The sequence below is a fragment of the Monodelphis domestica genome, chromosome 3 (assembly GCF_027887165.1).
Source record: "Monodelphis domestica isolate mMonDom1 chromosome 3, mMonDom1.pri, whole genome shotgun sequence".
Taxonomy (NCBI): Eukaryota; Metazoa; Chordata; class Mammalia; order Didelphimorphia; family Didelphidae; genus Monodelphis; species Monodelphis domestica.
In genome coordinates, this window is record NC_077229.1 from 536566890 (window position 1) to 536590878 (window position 23989).

A 23989-nucleotide genomic window follows, 5' to 3' on the forward strand; every position below is an offset into this window, starting at 1 on the left:
TAATATCCCAATGAAAAAATACCATATCACTATGAAGCTACAGGCAATGTAATGCACAAGGGCACCATTATTCTGCTTAAAAGTTATGATTTATATAAGTTAGTGCAAAAATCATTCATTTTACACTAATGGAAGAAGTCAACTGGAACAATAACATCTAATTTTTATTATACATTTAAAATCATACTATATTCACCCATTTAAACTATATTATTCTAAATGTATATTCTTATATTATATATTATATTATGTTATAACACATATTCTTATTCATCATTTCAGATGAGTTTTGTTTTTAAAAAATAATTTTATTGATATATCTTGTTTACTGACTTGATTTTCCCCAATGAATACTCACCTTCCCCACCCTAGAGAGCCATCCTATATAATGAAGCCTTTTTTTTTTTCTTTTTTAAAACCTTAACCTCCCATCTTAGAATCATACTGTGCATTGGTTCCATGACAGAAGGGCAGTAAAGGCTAGGCAATTGGGATTAAAGGACTAGGGCCGGGTCACATAGCTAAGAAGTGTCTGAGGCCAGATTTGAACCCAACATATCCTATCTCTGGGCCTGGCTCTCAATGCATTCAGCAACCTAGCTGCTCCAAGATTTCTTTTTTTGTTTTTGTTTTTCCCTAAAGAGAAAGAATAGAAAAAAAAATCAGCAAAACCAATCAATGCATTAAAAAAAAAAGGAAATGCATGAAAGGTTTCACACCTGTGGATCTCCCTCTCTCCAAAAGTGTGTTTTGACACTTTGGGGGGGTCATGTTTGGACTTTATAATTTTACAACATTCCCTTTAAGTTTTTTTTTGGTGGTTTTTGTTTTTTCCATTTAAATTGTTATAGTCATTGTGGATTTTTTTTCTTGGATCTGCTTACTTCACTATGTATCATATTGTGCATATGCCTGCATGCTTCTCCGTATTCATATATTGTTTTTTATAGCACACTAATATTCAGTTTTATTCATGTACCACTCTTTGTTTAGCTGTTCACTAATCAATAGGAATCTACTTTGTTACCAGTTCTCTGCTATCACAAAAAGTGCTATTATAAATATTCTGGTATATTGGGACAACATTGTTTTATCAAAGACCTTGATCTTCGTGGAATATCGAGGTCAAAGAGTACAGCCATCACAGTGATGCCAAAAATGCACTAAGTGTGTCTATCTTTCCAAAATACTTCCAGCATTAATTACTGTCTTTTGTAATCTTTGTTAATTTGCTGGCTATGAAGCAAAACTTCAGGCTTGCTTTGATTTAAATTTCTTATTATTCTAAATTTGGAGCCTTCTTTGTTAATAATTGTAATTTGTTAATAATTTGCAATTCTTTTGAAAACTATTTGCTCATATCCTTTAACCACTTATCTATTAAGGAATGGCTTTTGTTCATATATAAGTAAATATGTGTAAGCTAATACCTCAAAATTGTTTTAATTTGTGTTTCTCTAATTTTTAGTGTTTTGGAGCATTTTTTTCAAATGACTATTAATAACTTTGATTTCTTCTGAAAATTGCCTGCTCCTATCTCAGAGAGATATTTCTATATAGAGATCTCTATCTCACATTTGTTTTCTCTCTATATATATATCTCTGGAAAATTATGTCTTTTTCAAAGAAATTTGCTATACCTTCCCCGTCCATTCCCTGATTTCCTTCTAATTTTGGCTACATTAATTTTGTTTGTGAAAAAATTTTTATTTCATGTATTCAAAATTACCCATATTACCTCCTTTGATCCTCCATATCTCGTTTGGCCAGAAACTCTTCCCTTGTCTATTATATTCTGAAAGTTTAATTTTTCAGGCTCCTCTAATTTTGCTTAAAACATCACCCTTTATGTCTAAATCATGTACCCATTTTGACCTTATCTTGGTACATAGTGTGATATAATAAATTCTACTTTCTGCCAGAATGCTTTCCAGTTTTCCCAGATATTAGACCTCTGAATTTATAAAACACTAGATTACTGTAGTAATTTACTACTGTATAATTGGATAATATATTCCACTGATTTACCACTCTATTTCTTGACCAGTACCAGATTGTTTTGATGACTACCATTTTGTAATATAGTTTAAACTTTGATATTACTAAGGGTATCTTCCTTCACATTTTTTTTTATTGATTCCCCTGATATTCTTGACCTGTTATTCTTTCAGATAAACTTTTATTATTTTTTCCCTCTATTTTTAAAATAATTCTTTTGTGAAGAGTGAATCAAACTCTCTTTGTCTATCAATCAGCAACTTTTAAGTCAATCAATCAAATCGTAAGTAACTCTACTTAGTACCTTATCAGTTGCTAAGTATGAGAATTCACAAGTCACTTGTTTGAGAGGGTGACAACTGACAGTGCTGGGCAAATTGAAAGATTGAGACTGGTTACCATAAAGGGACAGGAAGTGGCCTGGAAAAAGGACTATAAAAAGTCCTGAACTTCCTGTCCAAGGGACCTTTTTCTTTGAACTTCTTCTCCTTTGCAGTTTGTCTTTGGAGACAATGTTGGTGAGCTGAACACCACAGAGACTTCTGACTAAAGATTACCAGGAAAATTCATGTGGAGACAGTCTTGAGGAAGCCCTCCTGGGGCTAAGCCTGGCTTCTCAGGAGAAGGGCTGATAGGCTTATTAGAATTAATCTCTTCATCTACATTTTCCCACTTTCACTCTTTCCACTTCTGTAAATAAAGTTGCTAAAAGTCAATTTGACTTAAGCTGCAATAATATTTTTAAATCGGCAACCACAATATTACTTCAGAATTCTCATATTTAGTCAAAACCCTAAAATTTTAATCCTTACACTTTGTTAGTTTGATTGGTATGGTACTAAATAAATTTGGAAGAATTGTCATTTTTTTATTATATTGGCTTAGCCCACCTATGAGAAATAACATTTCTCTAATTGTTTAGATCTATATTTGTATGAAGTGTTTTGTAATTGTGTTCATATTTCCTGGATGTGTCTTAGGAGACTCCTAAATATTTTATACTATCAGCAGATATTTTACATGGAATTTCTCTTTCTGTCTTTTCCTTATGAATCTTATTGATAATTAACAGAAATGTTGAAAACTTTTTTTGGCTTGTTTTATAACCTGAAACTGCCCAAATTAATTGTTTCAAGTAGTTTTTTTAGTTGATTCTCTAGAGTTCTCTAGGTACATCATCATATCTTCTGAAAAGAGGGGTAGTTTTGCTTATTCTTATTCCTTTGACTTCTTTTTCTTATTATATTACTATAACCAGCATTTCTAGTAAAATATGGTTACCAAAATAATGGTGATAATAGACATCCTTGCTTCACCTCTGATCTCATTAGGAAGGTTTCTAGTTTATTTCTATTACATAGATGTGATTGCTCTTGGGTTTAGATAAGTATTACATATCATTTAAAGAAAAGTTTCATTTATTCCTATGGGTGTTATATTTCTGGTTGCATTCCTGGTATGTAACTTTATGGTCTTATACAATGTATAATGTTACTTTTACGTGAAATTTTTGCATCAATATTTATTAAGGAAATTAGTCTTTTTCTGTTTCTGCTCTCCTTGTTTAGGGTACCAAAACCATACCAAAACCATACGTACATTAAAAAGAATTTAGTAGGACTGTCTTATTTTTTCAAAGAGTTTTTATAGAATTAGAATTAATTGTTCTTTAAATGTTTGATAGAATTCACTTGTAAATTCTTCTGGTCCTGGAGATTTTCTTCTAGGGAGCTTGTTTATGGTTTATTCAAATTATTTTTTGGAATATAGTTATTTAATATAGTTATTGTTCCATCTTGCTGTAATAAATAATGCATATTACATATTTCATTATGTCATATCGATATGTACATATATGCAGATATTAGTAGTATCATTGTGTAAATATTCAATATTATAAAATGAATATTTTGTAAGCATGTTTGTAAAAAAAATGGATGCATTTCACTAAGATTATCATTTTGATTGGCATATAATTGGGCAAAATAAGTCCTAATAATTGCTATTAATTTTTCTTTTTATAATCAAATTTTTTCTTAAGACCAGCTTCTACTTTTCTTTTTGTTTTTTACTTTCAATTTTCTTCATCTATTTTCAGGATTTCTATTTTGGTGTCTGGGGATTTTTAATTTGTCCTTTTTCTAGTTTCCTAGTTCTTTTAAAAAATGTATACCCAGGGGGCAGCTGGGTAGCTCAGTGGATTGAGAGCCAGGCCTAGAGACAGGAGGTCCTAGATTCAAATCTGGCCTCAGACACTTCCCAGCTGTGTGACCCTGGGCAAGTCACTTGGCCCCCATTCCCTAGCCCTTACCGCCCTTACCGCCCTTCTGCCTTGGAGCCAATACAGAAGGTAAGGGTTTTAACAAAGAAAAAAAATGTATACTCAATCTGTCATTTTGTTTTCTCTTTTTAATTAGTTAAATGTTCAGAGATACAAATGTTTCCCTAAGTACTGCTTTGGCTGCACCCCATAAATCTTGGTGTGTTGCCTCACAGTTGTTATTCTCTAACAAAATTATTTAATGTTTTTATGATCTGTTCTTTGATTCACTCATTCTTCAATCACTGCCTCCTTTATTTAACCTTACTCTTATTACCCACCTCTTTTTTTCTCTCTCATCTCCTTCACCTCCTACTTTCTCTAATTGGTAAGATAAATTTTCCTTTTTTGAATGGTTTCATATGACAGTCATGATCAAATATTGCTTGTCCTCCCATTTTCCTCTCCATTCTAAAAATTCTTCCTTGTATGTCTCTCCTTTCCCTCTCTTCAACACATTCTTCTTTCTCTACTGTTGTTCAGTCTTTTTCTATTGTGTTTTGACTTTCCATGATCTCATTTGGGGTTTTGTTGGCAAAGATATGGAGTAACTCAACATTTCCTTCTATAGCTCATTTTTAAGATGAGGAAACAGAAGAAAAAAGGGTGAACATATGTTTGCCTAAAAGATTATGTCTATGGTCACACACCTAAGTTTCTGAGGCCATATTTGATACTTGATGCTATCTATCCTGCCCCCTTCAGCCCTCCAATATTTTTTAAGTCATCCTTACATGCTTGATTCACCCCCATTGTAAAAATTAAAATTATATCTTAATAAAAATATTATATTTTAGGGGATTTATTAAGTGACCATTGAGAATGAAGGAATAAGAGGATACAAAATAAAGACCATGTGCCCATAGCTGGTTAGCCATTTTCAAAATCCCCACTCACCACCGTCACCACTGGCTGCATGCCAAAGGAAGAGGAAGAGCCTCAACGTTCCCTGACTTTATCCTCTGTCTATAGAAAGTATGTAATGGGGCATTCAACAAAATAGATTTCCAAGTATTTGTAAAGAAAAGACCAAAGAACTAAGTGGAAAGTTTGATATCCAAACACAAAGATCAAGAGAAACATGAAAAGATAAATAAGAAAGAGAGGGAAAAGGGGAAAAATGTTTTTTTATTCAAACTCTCTTCTTTAAGGGCCAAATTAGATCAAATTATATATATTAATATATGGGGGAAATGTACTTTATAACTCTCAAAAATTGTATTAATTATTATAGTAATTAGAAGAATCATTCACAGGAAGAGATTGGGGCATTAAGGGCTATAAGATGATATGCAGAAAGTACGTAATGACAGGAAGTCACTGGGCTCTCAGGATATGTAGTTCTTTTTTAGGGTAACAGATTTTCAATTATACACCCACAAACACACATACTCTCTCTTTCTATGTTATTTGAATGTTGTCCTTTGTACTCAAAGAAGATCAAAATGATATCATTCTGTTGGGTCATGTACAGGGTGTCCAACTATGGCTGCTCAGACTGATACAAGTTCAGATGGTCAAGCACAAATAGCCTGTATGAACATTTGGGATAGAAATGTCTAAATTTGTCTATCTCATGTTTCTTTTGAGTTACTACAATTCTGCTTTGCTCATAGAGCAAAACTTGCCTTTTTTGATGTAGGTACACAATGCTAGATGGCCTCACATGTCTCCCAACCAATAACAAAGTTCTTCAAAGAGTCATATAGTCTATCACTTCTGATCTCTGTGTGAGCCCTTTCCTTATGTGTTTTCCATAAAATAATCTTTCAGCAAATATACATTTGGCATTTGAATAACATGGATGGCCCACTGGAGTTATGCTCTCTCCAGAAGAATTTAAATGTTTGACAGTTTGAATGTCGGCCTCTTCTCACAATGTATCAATTTTTATTGTATTTAGCTAAACAGAAGACAGTGTTAGTGAGGTGATGAGGTCATGAGACACATAAGTCTTCAGTTTACTACTGTAAAAAGTAATAAAAAAAGAAAAGCGCTTCCAATTCCATTCCTCCCAAGAACTCCCCAATATGTCTGTTACTCTGTGGCATTAGATAGTCTGATAGATTCTAGCATTAAAGTCATACAGAATTATAAATTTATTCTCTTTTTCCAAACTATTGATGAAAATCTCCATGTCTTCATAAAATTTTTCTTTGAACCCCCCCTCAGAGTTTGTCATGATAGGAAGACATACACTGCAGATGGTTGTGTGGCACTTTCTGCAAGTGATGATCACATTTTCATAAGCCTATTGTTTACTCATTTGGGGAGGTCACAGGCTTGGTAATTAGACTGGACTTGATTGAGAAGGTGAGGCAGCCTCACAATAGTTTGTTTTTTAAAAAACTTAAAAAAAACCCTTACCTTCTGTCTTAGAATCAATACTATGTATTGGTTCCAAGGCAAAAGAGAAGTAAGGGCTAGGCAATTTGGGGAAATGACTTGCCCAGGGTCACACAGCTGGGAAGTGTGTGAGGCCTGATTTGAACCTAGGACCTTCCATCTCTAGGCCTGGCTCTTAATCCACTGAACCACCCGGCTTCTTCCCATGATGACACCTCTGAAAACATATACCCAGCTCCAACTCTGGTAATCTGGCCTTCATCTGCCAATCTTGTTTCATTCAGGCTGCTATCTGGATGCAACACCTGCTGAGTTTTCTTGTAATAAGTACTGAATGTCTTTTGGGTTTACTGGATTTCATGTTGTCCACAGATGTGTGCACATCCCATGGATCAAAGGTGAGTGGAATAGTCTTATCATTTTTGTATATTTGTGTGTTTTGACCATAGGGTAAGATCTCCATCTGTTGTAGTAAGCAGGTCAGGTAGATAATTTTGAGGGCACCATTTCTAATCCCTTCCTCACATCATCAGGAGGTGAGCAGTGTGATCCTGCTTCAGTCCAGTAAAAACATGATCCCCTGTCTTGGACCCTCAGTTTGTCTGTGACTAACTTCTGTATCTGCACCTGTTGCTTCATCATTGCCATTGTCACAGGATTTTGAGGTAGGAGTAAAATTATAATATAATATAATATAATATAATATAATATAATATAACATAACATAATATAACATAACATAACATAATATAATATTATAATGATTGTCAAATGGTAAAATGGTATGGATGATGTCTTTTGATTCATGCATAAACCAGATTCAAGTGAGGCAGAGTTGCAGAAAGGCATCAGTCTCACTCTTTCTTCCAGAGTCGTAGAAGTCCAGTGCCAATGGCTTGGGATGCAGCAGGCCACAGCACCTGCCTCCACCACCTTCATGGTTATTCGAACAAAATGTTCTCATCTGCCCATTCCCCTGGGGAAAGTCTCCACAAGCTTGGAGTAGATACTCCCCCAACTCACTGATAGATTTGAGGTCTGTAAGTTACCATCAGTCTGGTTTAGTCCACCTCCCAGGGTGTGGCTGCTACACATGCTCCAGCTTCTTGGAGCCACAGGCGAGAACTGAGGGACAGGTGGACACCAAAGAAGGCCCCCAAAAGGGCCCAGCAAGCCCTGATATCAGAGGCACTAAGTGGAAGATGATCTGAGGCAGAGATGTAAGAGAGGTTCAGGTGGTAGAACAGAAAAAATTTGGCAAATGAAGTGAGGGCTAAGAATACTTTTGAGGTTATGAATGTCAGTGCCTGGAAGAATGGTAGTTAGAGTAACAGAAATGGATATTAAGAGGAGTGGATCTTGGAGGTATAAAAGGAGAAGATAATGAGTTTCATCTTGCATACTGTGTTTGAGATTCCTATAGATAATCCAGTACAAAATGTCCCAGAGGCAGTTGGTGAAGTGAATCAGACAAGACTGGATTTAGGAGGCTCATACAGAGATGGCATTTCAGTTCATTGAAGAGGATGCTATCAATGAGTGATGATATAATTATTCTCTCATAAAGAAAGCATACAGGGGAAAATGGTAGAGTAGGGGGTGAAGGTCCCTTGCTCTCCTAATACCCTCCACAAATAACCAAAAATAACTGCAAAGAACTAAAAGTGGCAAAAATAGACAAGAGTCAGGAGTGAAGCTGAATAGCCAAGGATAGCTAGGAAGAAAGGTTTCCAATTTCCCTGGCCTCGGGGGAAGTCCCATTGAAGTAGCCCTGAGGGCTGGAAAAGAGCAGACAGGGAAATCACTCACCTAGTTTACCCAGAGCTTGTATCCCTGAGGATACCACTGGCATCCTCAGGTGGAGTGTCCAGGGACAGCTGTCTGCTGTGGCTGCAGAGCCCCAATGGCCCATAGCTGTGGACTGAAGTAGTAGACACCACAGAATCTACAGGTGCTAGGCCCTAAGGCCACAAACTCAAACCTCTCTGCTAACAAATAAAGGACTCTGCAGGTCCAGGGAATGTGGATCAGACACCTGCTCTATCCCAGGCTAAGGCAGTAGGAAAGGAGTGAGGTTGGAGTGCACCCTGGTGAGAGTGGTTATTCCTAGATGAGTGGAGTCCCTGGCTGTTGCATTAAAAATAATTAAAAATGTAAAACATGACTTAAAAATGCTACAATCTAGGACAACATCACCTACAAACTCCTAAGAAATATTGGTCAGAATATATCAGTGGAGCATCCAATCTTCTGTTTTCTTCCAACTGGATGTAGTGGAAAAATAGTTGTCCTTGGTGTGTGACTAGAACAAGATAATCCATCTCTCTGAGCCTCAGTTTCCAACTCTCAAAAATAAGGGGCTCAAAAATTAGTTGCCATCTAAGTAACCAGCTCCAAAATTCCCTGATCTATGTCCAATGGAAATTTAGGTGTCTTCAATGATTCTGACCTCAAGTGCTGGGTACACTAATTTAAGAATTATTTATTTACAGTCAACTGTGTACATTGCTATGCATGTTGATTTAGAAGCCATTTATTTCCTGTTAGCTTTTCAGCAATGAAAAAATGATAGGGTTCACATTTGAAAAGATGAAAAATTAGGAGCAGAAAAAATAAGAAAAAATTTAAATTTTAGACTCTCTCTAACTGCCAGAATAATGACAAAGTTCTTACTTTGTATCATTTTTAGATATAGGAATGGAAACAGTTTTTATATCATTTTGATTTCCTTTCCTTTCCCTTATGATTTCTCTTTCAGGTTTATCCTCCTTTAATGCTTCTTGAGTCTTATATTTAAATGTAATCTTTTTTATTTATCTCTGGTCTTTTCAACAGGAATGTTTAAAAATCTTCTATTTCATACAATATCCATTTCCCCCTGAAAGGAACATGCTGTTTTGTTAAATAAGTTGTTTATTGGTTGCAATTGTAGCTCCTTTACCTTCTATAACATCATATTCTCAGCCCTCTGCTTCTTTATTATTGTAGCTATAAATCTTTTGTGATCCTGACTGTAGCTCTATAGTATTTGAATAGTATAGTATTTTTTCCCTGAACTGGGAGCTTGGGAATTTGGCTATAATATTCCTGGTATTTTCATTTTGAGATCTCTTTTATGAGATGGAGATGGCCAGTGAATCTTATCATATATATCAAAGCTTTCACATAATTCAATAATTCTTATATTATCTTTCCTGGATCTATTTTCCAAGTTGGTTGTTTTTCTAATGAAATATTTCACATTTTCTTCTTTTTTTTTCATTCTTCTGACTGTGTTTAATTCTTTCTTGATGTCTCAGTGTCATTAGCTTCCACTTGTCTAATTCTAATCTTAAGCTATTACTTTCTGCAGTGAGATTTTGTACTTCTTTTTCTATTTCACTAATTCTGTTTTTTAAGAAATTATTTTCATCAGTGAAATTTTGCACCTCTTTTACCAAGCTATTAATTCTCTTTACATAATTTTCTTGTATTACTCTCATTTCTTTTCCTTTTTATAATAATTTATTTACTATTAAAAGAAAAACTTTCATTAGCTCTTCCAGGAGTTCTTATTCAGCTTATGACCAATCTGCATTTTACTTTGAGGTTTTGCTTATAGATGTTTTCACATTGTCTAACTAGTTTGTGTCTTGAGCTTCCTTGTCCCCACAGTAGCTTTTTTATGGTCAGGTTCTCTGTTATTGTAATTTGCTCATTTTTCTAGTCTATTTCTTAACTTTGAACTTTATGTTACAGAGAGGGAGGGGAAGTGGGGATTACTGTCTCGAGCTTTAGGCTTCTTCACTGTTGTGTTTTTATAGCTAGTTTAGGGGAGGAGAGAGTTGGAAGTCTATAAGTTTTTGGTGCTTTTAAGGTGGTATAATCTGGGGAAAGATGTAGTTACTGCATTCCTCATTTGAATTTCAATGAGGATTGGGTAATTAGAAATGAAGTTGCAAAACAGTGCCCTACATTTATTCAATGCCAACACAGAGTTCCCCCATAATCTCTTTCTGACCATTGTCCAATTCCCTTATTGTCTTTGTGAATTGAAAGCTCTTGAAACTGCTGCTGTTGCTGTCACTGGTGTCATTTAGCTGCACTCACCCCAATGTCACAGACTTTTCCTTCTGATATCTCAAGTTGTCTTGAATTGGAAAAATGTCTTGTCCTGACCTTTTCTTGGCTACGTCACTTTAGGATTTGATTGGACCCATTATTTTTAAATTGTTTGGAGAGGAATATTAGGAGTGTTTAGCAGGAATATTCCCTCTACTCTGACATCTTTATTCACCTCCTATACCTCAAAGTTCAGCTTCTTTATCTCAAGATGCTACCATTATGATACAATTGTTAAGAATTCAATAAGACTATCCAACACTTTGTTTACAAATGAAAATATTAACTAACATAAATTTAATATTAACATCCCCCCCCATTGAAATTTAACTACTAGGAACACAGTTTTGTCAGATTAGTTTTACATCCTTTCAAATCATTGACTGATGCAAAAATATACACATTCTTAATGATTCTCCAGTAAACTTAAAAAAAAAAACTGGATATATAATTACCTTCTAATGAAGATATTGTTATACCCCCCACACTCTCCTCCCCAATCAAATGGACAAGGCAATTGTTAAATACATTTTTGCAAAATAAATGAATGTCAACCACATTAGAAAAATGTACTCATCTTAGTTATAGTTTATCTATTATTTCTTTTCTTAAATCTCACCCCACCACACACAATCTATTATGTGAGCCAGAAACAAGAAATTAAATTAGTTTAACAGAATTTCTTGGAGAAACTTTTGTTATTATGGCTGATTTTCTTTAAGATATGAGAAATTAAATTTATGGTGACAAACACTAATTATCAAAGAATTCCAACATAGCTTATGATGGCACAGATTTAGATGCACCATATCAAACTATATCCCATGAAAGAGAATATTTAAAAGGAAAAAGAGCAAAACCTTATTCCACAAATTAACACAGGAGATAGCTGTTATCCTTTAGCCTAGCAAAGGGCTCTAAATGTTGATGTAGTGAGGTTATTTTGTAAAAAATCTAGGCTTGAGGATCAACAATCTAACCTAAGTGATATATATATATGAATGATTACTCTTTACCATATGGCATGTACCAAAAGTCTTGGTGCAGTTTTAAATTTCAGTAGCTTAAAATTAATTTTTTGGGACACTAGGACTTCTGGGACAACATTAATTTCCATTGAAGAGGGAATAAAAAAATCATTATAGGTGGTAAGTATAAAAAAACTTACTGTTTTCTTAGCAATTCTCCACTTATTATCTTCAATACTATGGTACTGGCACAGTGTGGTTTTAATTTTAGTTGCAAGTAATGTAGCATCAGTCAAGGCTTCCATTTCTTTTTCCTAGTTTAAAAATCAAGATTTAATGTTAGTTATGAAATTTAAGTATCTTTCAACACATCAGAATAATTACTGAAATGTTTCTGGCAGAGATTAAAAGTAATTACAAGAAGGAATGTTAAATTACAACCTTGTTTTTCATTTCAAATTAGACTCTGTGGAAAAGAATAAATTATAGAAGATGAAAAAAAATAAACTTCTAGTTCCATAATATACAGAAAAAAAGACTTCTGGTCAAGATGGCGGCTTAGAGGCAACAAAAGTTCAGACCTCTGAAAACCCTTCCTTATAGATCACAAACTGAATGCTCCTAGGGGACTGAAATTCAAACTTAACAACAGGACAGAGCTGAGGAACCCTCCTTCTGGACTCGGATAAAAAGGTACGCCCCCCAAAAGCCACAATCCTAGATGACTCGGGTTTAAGGGGAAGGCAGAAGGAAGGTCCCAGGACCACTCCCCCCAACCCAGAGCACTGAGCCTGTGGCAGCAGCAGGAACCTCAGGGCCGGCAAAAGGGCCTCAGGGCCGGCTGTTCTGAAGGGCGCACCTTGAAAGCAACCTGAGCCAGTCTTGGGGGTGTCCAACACAGACGGCAGGGAAACAGAGAGAGCCTGGGGTGGGGGGGGATCCATCTGAGTCTCACCGGAGCTTTTTGCTTTGGGGCACAACCAGTCCAACTCAGCTGAACCTAATCCCATCAAGAGCCCTCAGAGGAGGCCAGGACCCCTACCCCTTTAGAGCGCAGGGTCTTCTGAAAGGACAGAAACCTCAGGGCCTGCAAAGGGGTTGCTCCAAAGGGCATACCTTAAAAGTAACCTTGCCCAGTCTTGGGACATCCAACACAGCAGTGTAGGTTTTTGCTTTGGGGCACATCCAGACCAACCCAGCTGAACCTAATCCCATCAGGAGCCCTCAGAGCTCAGGGAGGCCAGGAACCCTCCCTCCTTAGAGTGCAGGGTCTTCTGAAAGGACAGAAAACTTGGGGCCTACAAAGGGGTTGCTCCGAAGGGCGTACCTTGAAAGTAACCTGGGCCAGTTTCTGGGCATCCAACACAGACTGCAGGGAAGCAGTGGAGGTTTTTGCTTTGGGGCACATCTAGACCAACCCAGGTGAACATAATCCCATCAGGAGCCCTCAGAGCTCAGGGAGGCCAGGCCAGGATCCCTACCCCCCTTAAAATGCAGGGTCTTCTGAAATGACAGAAACCTCAGGGTAGGCAAAGGCAAGGCAAAGGCACTGAGGTACTTTGCGGACAGTGCTGTGCCAGGCTCACAGTGTGGAACTAAGGCAGCAACTTAGGTTGCTGAAGCAACTGGAGGGAACTGAGAGCAGTAATACCTGAAACGCCAGCAGGCAGGGGAGGGAAGTCCCTCGGCTTCCCCGGGAAGACAGCGAAGCTGCGGAGAATGGAAAATTTGCATGGGGCTAAAGCCTTGGACCATCAGACAGATACACTAAGAGCCAGTCCTCCTCACTCAGATAGAGATGGTAAACAGTACAGAAATGAAAAAGCCTCCAAACACCAAGAAAAGCAAGAAGAAGGGGGTGACTTTGGACACATTTTATGGAGCAAAAACACAAAATACAGAGGAGATAGAAGAGGAAACACAAACAAATGCTCCAAAACCTTCCAAAGGAAAAGGAAATTCTCCACAAACTCTTGAAGAATTTAAATTAAAAAGATGGCAGCTTAGCAAGCAACAAAAGTTCAGACCTCGTGGAAGACCCTTCCTTAACCAAAACAGACTGAATACTCCTAGGGCACTGAAATTCAATCTGAACAACAGGACAGAAGCGTGGAACCATCCTTCTGGACTCAAATCAAAAGGTACGCCCCCCAAAAAGCTAGAAACTGAGAATACTAAGGCCTAAGGGGGAGGCAGAGGGTAGGTCCCAGGACCCGTCCCCCACAACCCAAAGCACTGAACCCCCAGCAGCAGCAGGAACCTCTGAGCGGGCAAAGGTGCTGGTTTGGAGGGTCTACCTTGTGAGCAGCGGGGCGCCGGGCTCAAAGCATCCAGTTTGGACAGCGGGGAGGAAGCCAGGGATAAACGGGCCGTGGCTGGGTCCCTCCATCGGGCTCCAGTCTCACCATTGCCTCGGGGCACATCCAGACAAATCCAGTTAAATCTAATCCCATCAGAACTCCTCAGAGTTTAGGGATGCTGGCAAAGGCACTTGCGGACAGAGGAGAAGCAGCTGGAGAGAACTGGAGAGAGCCTGGGCGGCCCATCCTTCCAGGAGTCTTCAGAGCCTCAGAGCTTCATACCACATACAACCCAGCCCAGTTGAACTCAATCAAATCAAAAGCCTCCAGAGGACAGGGAAGCTAACATTCCTCCCCTAGAGACTATACCAAGAGATCTGACAAAGCTCCAAGAGGGGAGACTGACAGCCCCAAAACCAAAACAAAATGAGAGGAGCAAGAGCACAGCCAAATACAGAGAGCAAAGAAGGGGTAAACTCGAGCAAACAACAGAAAAAGAAGAAAGAAATTACAATAGACAGCTTCTGCACAGGTAATGAGCAAAGAACGAATGAAACAGAGGGGGAGGACCCAGGAAAGGAAAAATCAGAAATCCCAGCCAATTGGAAACAGGCTTTGGAAGAACTCAAAATGCAATTCAAAACACAATTAAGAGAGGCTGAAGACAATTGGGAAAAGAACTTAAAAACTAAGATAAGTCATCTGAAAACAGAAAATAGTGTCTTGAAAGCCAAAATCAACCAGCTGGAAAATGAGGCAAAGGAGATGAAAGATGAGGCAAAGCAGATGAAAGATGAGGTGAAGAAGAAGAAAGATGACCTCCAAAGAAAATCAGACCAAAAGGAAAAGGACAACCAAAAAACTAAGGATGAAATCCAGTCTTTAAGAACCAGAATACAACAATTAGAATCGAGCAACATCACAAGGCAGCAGGACACTATAAAACAAAACAAAAAGAATGAAAAAATTGAGGAAAATATGAAGCATCTCATTCACAAAACAGAGGATTTAGAAAATCGTTCAAGGCGAGACAATTTAAGAATTATTGGCCTACCAGAAGACGATGATAAAAGAAAAAGCCTGGACATTATATTACAGGAAATTATTAAAGAAAACTGCCCCAAAATCCTTGAACAAGAGGGAAAAGTGGAGATTGATAGAATCCATAGATCACCTCCTGTATTTAATCCCCAACTGACAATACCCAGGAATCTTATAGCCAAATTCAAGAACTATCAGACCAAAGAAAAGATATTACAAGCTGCCAAGAAAAAGTCATTCAGATACCAAGGAACCACAGTGAGGATAACTCAGGATCTGGCTGCATCCACACTGAAAAAAAAAAGGAATGGAATACGATATTCTGGAAAGCTAGGGAACTAGGTCTACAACCAAGAATCAACTACCCAGCAAAACTGACTATATTCTTACAGGGGAAAGTATGGTCATTTAACAAAATAGAAGAATTTCAAGAATTCGTAAAGACCAGACCTGAACAGAAAATTTGATGTCCAAGCACAGAACTCAAGAGAATCATCAAAAGGTAATTAAAAAAGAGGGGAAAAAGAAAAACAAAAACAAAACAATTTTTTTAAGAGACTCAATAAGTTAAAATGATATGTATCCCTATAAGAAAAGAGGTCATTGGTAACTCTTAAAAACTGTTGTTATTGCCTGGGCAGCAAAAAGAAGTATACTTAGAGGGAACAGCAACTGTATAGGATGAAAGGATAAGACATAAATAGGTATATAGATATATGCATGCAAAAATACATATGCATGAGTATGTATATATATATATGTATACATATATATATATAACTAGAGTTTATAATAGGTTAATATTAAAAGAAATGGGAAAAGAAAAAAATGGGGGTAAATTTATATGTCATAAAGAAGCTCATGGTGAGAGAGGGGAGAACATCTATACACTGGAAGGGTAAAGAGGTCAGAGACAGGAAATACTCAACTTTTACGTGCTTTGAAAGTGAATAGATTTGCACCCTATAGGGTAACAAACGGTCTGGTGGGGAGGGAAGCGGGGGGTTAATTTTAGAAAGACTACAGGGAAAATAAGAGGGGGGATAAATAGGGAGGGGAGTAGAAAGGGAAGTAAAATAAGGGTGGGAACAAGGGGGACTGTTCAAAAGCAAACATTGGTGTAGAAGGAAATAGTGAAAGAAGAAAAGGCAGGAACAGGAGCAGAAATCAAAATGCTGGGAAATACACAGCTAGTAATCATAACTCTGCATGTGAATGGAATGAACTCACCCATAAAATGCAAGAGAATAGCAGAGTGGATTAGAGTCCAAAACCCTACCATATGCTGTCTACAAGAAACACATATGAGAAAGATAGATACACATAGGGTGAAAGTAAGAGGGTGGAGCCAAATCTATTGGGCATCAACTGACAAAAAGAAGGCAGGAGTCGCAATCATGATATCTGACAAAGCCAAAGTAAAAATAAATCTAGTTAAAAGAGATAGGGAGGGTAATTATATCCTGATAAAAGGCAGTATAGACAGTGAGGAAATATCTGTACTCAACATGTATGCACCAAATGGCATAGCATCCAAATTTCTAAAGAAGAAACTAGAGGAACTCAAGGACGAAATAGATAGAAAAACTATACTAGTGGGAGACCTGAACCTTCCTTTATCCGAACTAGATAAATCAAAACAAAAAATAAATTAGAAAAAGGTAAGTGAAGTGAATGAAATCTTAGAAAAATTAGAGTTAGTAGACATGTGGAGAAAAACAAATAGGGACAAAAAGGAATATACCTTCTTTTCTGCAGCACATGGTACATTCACAAAAATTGACCATGTATTAGGGCATAAAAACATTGCAAACAAGTGCAAAAGAGCAGAAATAATAAATGCAACTTTCTCATAACACAATGCAATGAAAATAATAATTAGTAAGGGAACATGGAGAGGTAAATAAAAAATTAATTGGAAATGAAACAATACGATTCTCCAAAACCAGTTAGTTAAAGAAAAAATCATAGAAACAATTAATAACTTCATTGAAGAAAATGACAACAATGAGACATCCTTTCAAAACCTATGGGATGCAGCCAAAGCAGTACTCAGGGGGAAATTTATATCCTTGAGTTCATATATTAACAAATTAAGAAGGGCAGAGGTCAATGAATTGGGCATGCAAATTAAAAAATTAGAAAGTGAACAAATTAAAAATCCTCAGATGAAGACTAAATTAGAGATCCTAAAAATCAAAGGAGAAATTAATAAAATTGAAAGTCAAAGAACTATTGATTTAATAAATAAGACTAGAAGCTGGTACTTTGAAAAAACAAATAAAATAGACAAAGTACTAGTCAGTGTAATTAAAAAAAACAAAGAAATAAATCAAATTGACAGTATCCAAGATGAAAAAGGAGACCTCACCTCTAATGAAGAGGAAATTAAGGCAATCATTAAAAATTACTATACCCTATTATATAGCAAAAAATATGGCAATCTAGGTGATATGGATGAATACTTACAAAAATATAAACTGCCTAGACTAAAAGAGGAAGAAATAAATTACCTTAACAACCCCATTTCAGAAAAAGAAATTGAACAAGCCATCAAAGAACTCCCTAAGAAAATATCCCCAGGTCCAGATGGATTCACAAATGAATTCTATCAAACATTCAAAGAACAACTAATCCCAATATTAAATAAACTATCTGACAGAATAGGCCAAGAAGGAGTTCTACCAAATTCATTCTACGACACAAACATGGTACTGATCCCAAAGTCAGGTAGGTCAAAAACAGAGAAAGAAAACTATAGACCAATATCCCTATTGAATATAGATGCAAAAATCTTAAATAGGATACTAGCAAAAAGACTCCTGCAAGTGATCTGAAGGGTCATGCACCATGATCAAGTAGGATTTATACCAGGGATGCAGAGCTGGTTCAATATTCGGAAAACCATCCACATACTTGACCATATCAACAAGAAAACCAACAAAAATCACATGATTATTTCAATAGATGCAGAAAAAGCCTTTGATAAAATATAACACCCATTCCTATTAAAAACGCTAGAAAGCATAGGAATAGAAGGGTCGTTCCTAAAAATAACAAACATTATATATCTAAAACCATCAGCTAATATCATCTGCAATGGGGATCAAACTAGATGCATTCCCAGGAGTGAAACAAGGATGCCCATTATCACCTCTATTATTTGACATTGTACTAGAAACACTAGCAGTAGCAATTAGAGAAGAAAAAGAAATTGAAGGTATTAAAACAGGCAAGGAGGAGACCAAGTTATCCCTCTTTGTGGATGACATGATGGTCTACTTAAAGAATCCCGAAATAATCAACAACTTTAGCAAGGTTGCAGGATACAAAATAAACCCGCATAAGTTATCAGCATTTCTATGTATTTCCAACACAGCTCAGCAGGAAGAACTAGAAAGAGATATGCCATTCAAAATCACCTTAGCCAAAATAAAATACTTAGAAATCTATCTCCTGAGACAAACAGGAACTATATGAACAACTACAAAATACTCTCCACACCACTAAAAATTGACTTGAGCAATTGGAAAAACATTAACTGCTTGTGGGTAGGAAGAGCCAATATAATTAAAATGACCATCCTACCCAAACTTATTTATCTATTTAGTGCCATACCCATTGAACTTCCAAAAAATTTCTTTACTGAATTAGAAAAAACCATAACAAAGTTCATTTGGAAGAACAAAGGATCAAGGATATCCAGGGAAATAATGAAAAAAAAAATACAAAGGAAGGGGGCCTTGCAGTCCCAGATCTCAAACTATATTACAAAGCTGCAGTCATCAAAACAATTTGGTACTGGCTAATAGACAGAAAGGAGGATCAGTGGAATAGACTTGGCGTAAATGACCTCAGCAAGACAGTCTATGATAAACCCAAAGACCCCAGCTTTTGGGACAAAAATCCACTATTCGATAAAAACTGCTGGGAAAATTGGAAGACAGTGTGGGAGAGATTAGGTTTTGAACAACACCTCACACCCTACACCAAGATAAATTCAGAATGGGTGAATGACTTGAACATAAAGAAGGAAACTGTAAGTAAATTAGTCAAACACAGAATAATATATATGTCAGACCTTTGGGAAAGGAAAGACTTTAAAACCAAGCAAGACTTAGAAAGAGTCACAAAATAAAAAATAAGTAATTTTGACTACATCAAATTTAAAAACTTTTGTACAAACAAAACCAATGTAACTAAAATCAGAAGAGAAGCAACAAATTGGGAAACAATCTTCATAAAAACCTCTGACAAAGGTTTAATTACTCAAATTTATAAAAAGCTAAATCAGTTGTACAAAAAATCAAGCCATTCTCCAATTGATAAATGGGCAAGGGACATGAACAGGCAGTTCGCAGCCAAAGAAATCAAAACTATTAATAAGCACATGAAAAAGTGCTCTACATCTCTTATAATCAGAGAGATGCAAATCAAAACAATTCTGAGGTATCACCTCACACCTAGCAGATTGGCTAACATGACAGCAAAGGAAAGTAATGAAAGTTGGTGGGGATGTGGCAAAGTCGGGACATTAATTCATTGCTGGTGGAGTTGTGAATTGATCCAACCATTCTGGAGGGCAATTTGGAACTATGCCCAAAGGGTGATAAAAGACTGTCTGCCCTTTGATCCAGCCATAGCACTGTTGGGTTTGTACCCCAAAGAGATAATAAGGAAAAAGACTTGTGCAAGAATATTCATAGCTGCGCTCTTTGTGGTGGCCAAAAATTGGAAAATGAGGGGATGCCCTTCAATTGGAGAATGGCTGAACAAATTGTGGTATATGTTGATGATGGAATAGTATTGTGCTAAAAGGAATAATAAAGTGGAGGAATCCCATGGAGACTGGAACAACCTCCAGGAAGTGATGCAGAGCAAAAGGAGCAAAACCAGGAAAACAATGTACACAGAGAGTGATACACTGTGGTACAATCGAAGGTAATGGACTTCTCCATTAGTGTCAATATAATATCCCTAAACATTCTGCAGGGATCTAGGAGAAAAAACACTATCTACAAGCAGAGGACAAACTGTGGGAGTAAAAACACCGAGGAAAAGCAACTGCTTGACTACAGGGGTTGAGGGGACATATCTGAGGAGAGACTCTAAATGAACACTCTAATGCAAATACCAACAACATGGAAATGGGTTTGAATCAAGAACATATGTGATACCCAGTGGAATCGCATGTCAGCTAGCGGAGAGGTGGGAGGGGGGAGGAAAAGAAAATGATCTTTGTCTCCAATGAATAATGTTTGGAAATGACCAAATAAAATAATGTTTTTTAAAAAAAAAAAACATACAGAAAAAACCTCTCTCTAATCAAAGGTTAATACTTTGGAAAAATTTTTTCAAGAAATGTTCTATTGCTCATCTTTACAAATATTTTGAGGAGGTGACAGATACTACAGGTAGACATTTATTTAGTTCCAGAATTGGACAGGAAGAGACTGGGCTGGATCAAATCTGAAAAAAGACATAATGCTTTTAATTATTCAAATACTCATAGTGCCTTAAGTTTCCATCTCTTTAACACCAATATTCCCAATAGTGATGGAGTATAGATGTCATGACCTTAAAAGAATCAAAACTGCAGATAATCCAGTGAATTTTGGGCCAAGATGACTCTCTGAATAGAGGCAGGTAAATAAGCCCTATCCCCAACTAAAAGAAACCAAGAAATCACACCAGGCCAAATAAAGAAGACCAATAAGAAACTTTTAAGAGTAAATTATTCTCTAAAGCTACATAAAAAGTTATCCAGAAACCTACAGGAAAAAGAAAAGACCTGCAAAGTCAGGGCCAGCACAAGCAAATAGCCAGAGTCTCCCACCTGGATGAGAGATGGGTGAGAGGCATTTGCAATTCTTTGTGCCAAGAGGCAGCAAGAGGGATGAAGCCAAAATGAGGTGTATACACACACAATTGTAATAAACAAACAAATAAACAAACAAATAAATGGATGGCAGTTTTCTGAGCTCAAACTGACATTTTATTGTAGGAGCTATAAATGAAAAAATGTTATGGTTTAGACTTGCCCCAGCTCTGCCAAAGACCCAGGGATGAGGAAATGACAAGTAAATATGATCAATACAAATGTGTCAGATCAACTCAATATTTCTTCAGGGGGAAAAGGGATTAGGGGGGTGGGGAGACACAACCAAAGTTTTCACTTCCAGGAGGCTTAACCTTAGGAGACAAGGTCAGCATAGGAATCCAGATGCCATACATCTGGGGCCAATAATTTTATCCAAAAGCATAAAAGGGGGGCAGAATCTAGTCTTGTAATAAAGTTCCTATTCAAAGACCAAAACTGGAAAGATGAGAAAATGTTAAAAACATAAGAATGAGTATGAAAAATATTGTATATTTAGACATATTCCAAAATTGAATCTAGGAGTTAGCAATGCCATAAAACAGACCTAACCCCCCCCCCCAAATGCATTTTCTACATGGACTAGAGAATACCTAGAAGAAATAAAGGGGGAAAAAATGAAAATTCTAGAGGAATTAAATAGAAGAATAAACAGCTTAGAACAAAAAGTGGTAACCATAGTCAAGTAATACAATCCCTGAAAAGTAGAATAAACTGACTATAAGACAGCAAGAAACATCTGAACAAAATTAAAACGAATGAACAAATAGTATAAGATATAAAAAACAACTCACCTGGAAAACAGGGAAAGAAGATATAATTTAAGACTCATTGGAGTCATTGAAAACCATGACTAAAAAAAATAACAATCTGGAGATTATATTTTAAGCAATCATAAACGAAACTGCCCAGATCTATTAAATCATACGGCAAAGTATAGAAAGAATATACCAATCATCTGGGGGAATCCAGGAAATGTCATTGAGAACTAGCCTGTCAAAGAAAAAATGCACTAGCATCTGGTAATGAAATCAAGTACCAAAGAACTACAGTTAGGATCATGTAAAATCTGGACTGTAAATCCACTGTAAATGAGATTTGGCAGTGTTATATTCCAAAAGGAAAAAGATATGGACTTACAACCAAGAAGATCATACCCTGCAAAGCTGAGTATGATCTTATAGGAGAAAAAATGGACCCTTAAAGACTTTCAAGTATACCTGATTTAAAAAAACAACTGAGTAAGAAATTTTAAATGTTAAATGACACAGGTCAAGAAAAACTAGACAGGAAAATTTATACCAGCTACTGGAAAAGGCTATATATACCATGATGTAGTACCAAAATTTTTATTAATTATCAAAAAAATTACCAAGCATTATTTTCTCTTTCTCAGTTCCTCCCACCCCATGAAAATAAAAATAAAATTAAAAAAACATATAACAAATAAACAGTCATCAAGCAAAACAAATTCCCATACTGGCCATGCTCAGAACCTGTAAGGAAGTAAGTAGCATTTTTTCATCAGTCATCTGGAATCTGATTGATCATTACTTTGATCAGCATCCTAGTCTTTCAAAATTGTTCTTTTTATATGATCATATTGCTGATGTCTTATTTTGATTATACATTTTTTCCCTGGTTCTACTTATTTCCTTCTGCATTAGCTATGGGTTCAGTCATTCTCTAATGAATATCAACTTTGTCTCCAATTCATTGACACTATGAAAAGAGCTACTATAAATATTTTTATACATTTGGGTCCTTTTTTTTCCTTTCTTTGAGCTATTTAGACTATAAGTCTACTAATGGTATGTTAGGGACAAAGAGTACATATAGCTTAGTAACATTTTGGGCATGGTTTCTAATTGTTTTCAAGAAATGCTGGATCATTTTACAGCTCCATTAACCCTTCCAATATTTGTCCATTTTCCTTTTTGTCAAACTTTACGAATATGAGTGTGAGATAGAACCACAGAATTATTTTAAATTTCCATTTATCTCATTATTAGTGACTTGGATCATTTTTTAATTTGACTTTTAATAGCTTGGGCAGCTAAGTGGCATAAAAATGCCAGGACTGGAGTCAGAAAGACTCATTTTCCTGGCTATATGACCTTAAGTGAGTTAATTAACCCTATTTGCCTGAGATTCCTCATCTGTAAAAAGAGCTGGAAAAGGAAATGGCAAGCCTCTCTAGTTTCTTTGCCAAAAAAAAAAAAAACCAACCCAAATGGGATCATATAGTCAGACATGACTGAAATAACTAAACAACAAACATGAGCTTGAATTTCTTCCAGAACTGCCTACTCATAATCTTGGGCCAATTAATTGGGAAATGGTTCTTATTCTTACAAATCTGAATAATTCCCTTATAAGATTTAGAAATGGGATTTTTTTTCAGAGAAGCTCATTACAAAGACTTTTTCCAGTTAGTTTTCCTCTCTAATCTAGAGTACACTGCATTTGTTTGGGCAACTTTTTAATTTTATGTAAACAGTATTGCCCTTTTGATTTTTTGTGATACTCTTTTGCCCTTGTACAATCTAATTTCTTCATGACATGATGTTTTATATCTAGGTTATGTATTCATTTGCAACTTACCTTTATGACATGTTACAAGGTGTTAGCCTAATACTAATTTGTACCACATTGCAGTTCAGCACCTTTTGTCAAAGAGATGGGGTCCCTAGGTTTACTGAACACTAGGCTAACTAGAATTGTTTGTTTCTTTATGTTACATACTTAATCTGTTCCATTGATAGGCCTCTTTTTTTAAACTACGAACAAATTATCTTGATGATCATTGCTTTATATTGTTTGAAATGATACTATTAGACCCTCTTCCAACTTTTTTTTCATGTTCAAGAATCTTGAGGTTTCTTGATCTGTTCTTCCAGATGAATTTTGTTATTTTTTCTAGTTCTATAAAGAATTCTTTTATTGGTATGGCACTGAATAAGTCAACTGATTTAATAGGATTGTTATTTTTATTATAAGTAGTACTCATGCACTATTAATGTACCTCCAATTATTT

At 36.2% G+C, this 23989-nt stretch overlaps 1 protein-coding gene across 1 annotated transcript in view; it reads right to left on the reverse strand.

Moving 5' to 3' along the window:
* The window catches only part of STARD4 (StAR related lipid transfer domain containing 4), a 43777-nt gene that overhangs the window by 16204 nt on the left and 3584 nt on the right, over nt 1-23989 (reverse strand). Inside the window, exon 2 of the mRNA XM_001369943.5 lies at nt 11934-12047. Coding sequence (XP_001369980.2) covers nt 11934-12038 — 105 coding nt within the window. The 5' untranslated portion in view covers nt 12039-12047. The remainder of the gene's footprint in view (nt 1-11933; nt 12048-23989) is intronic.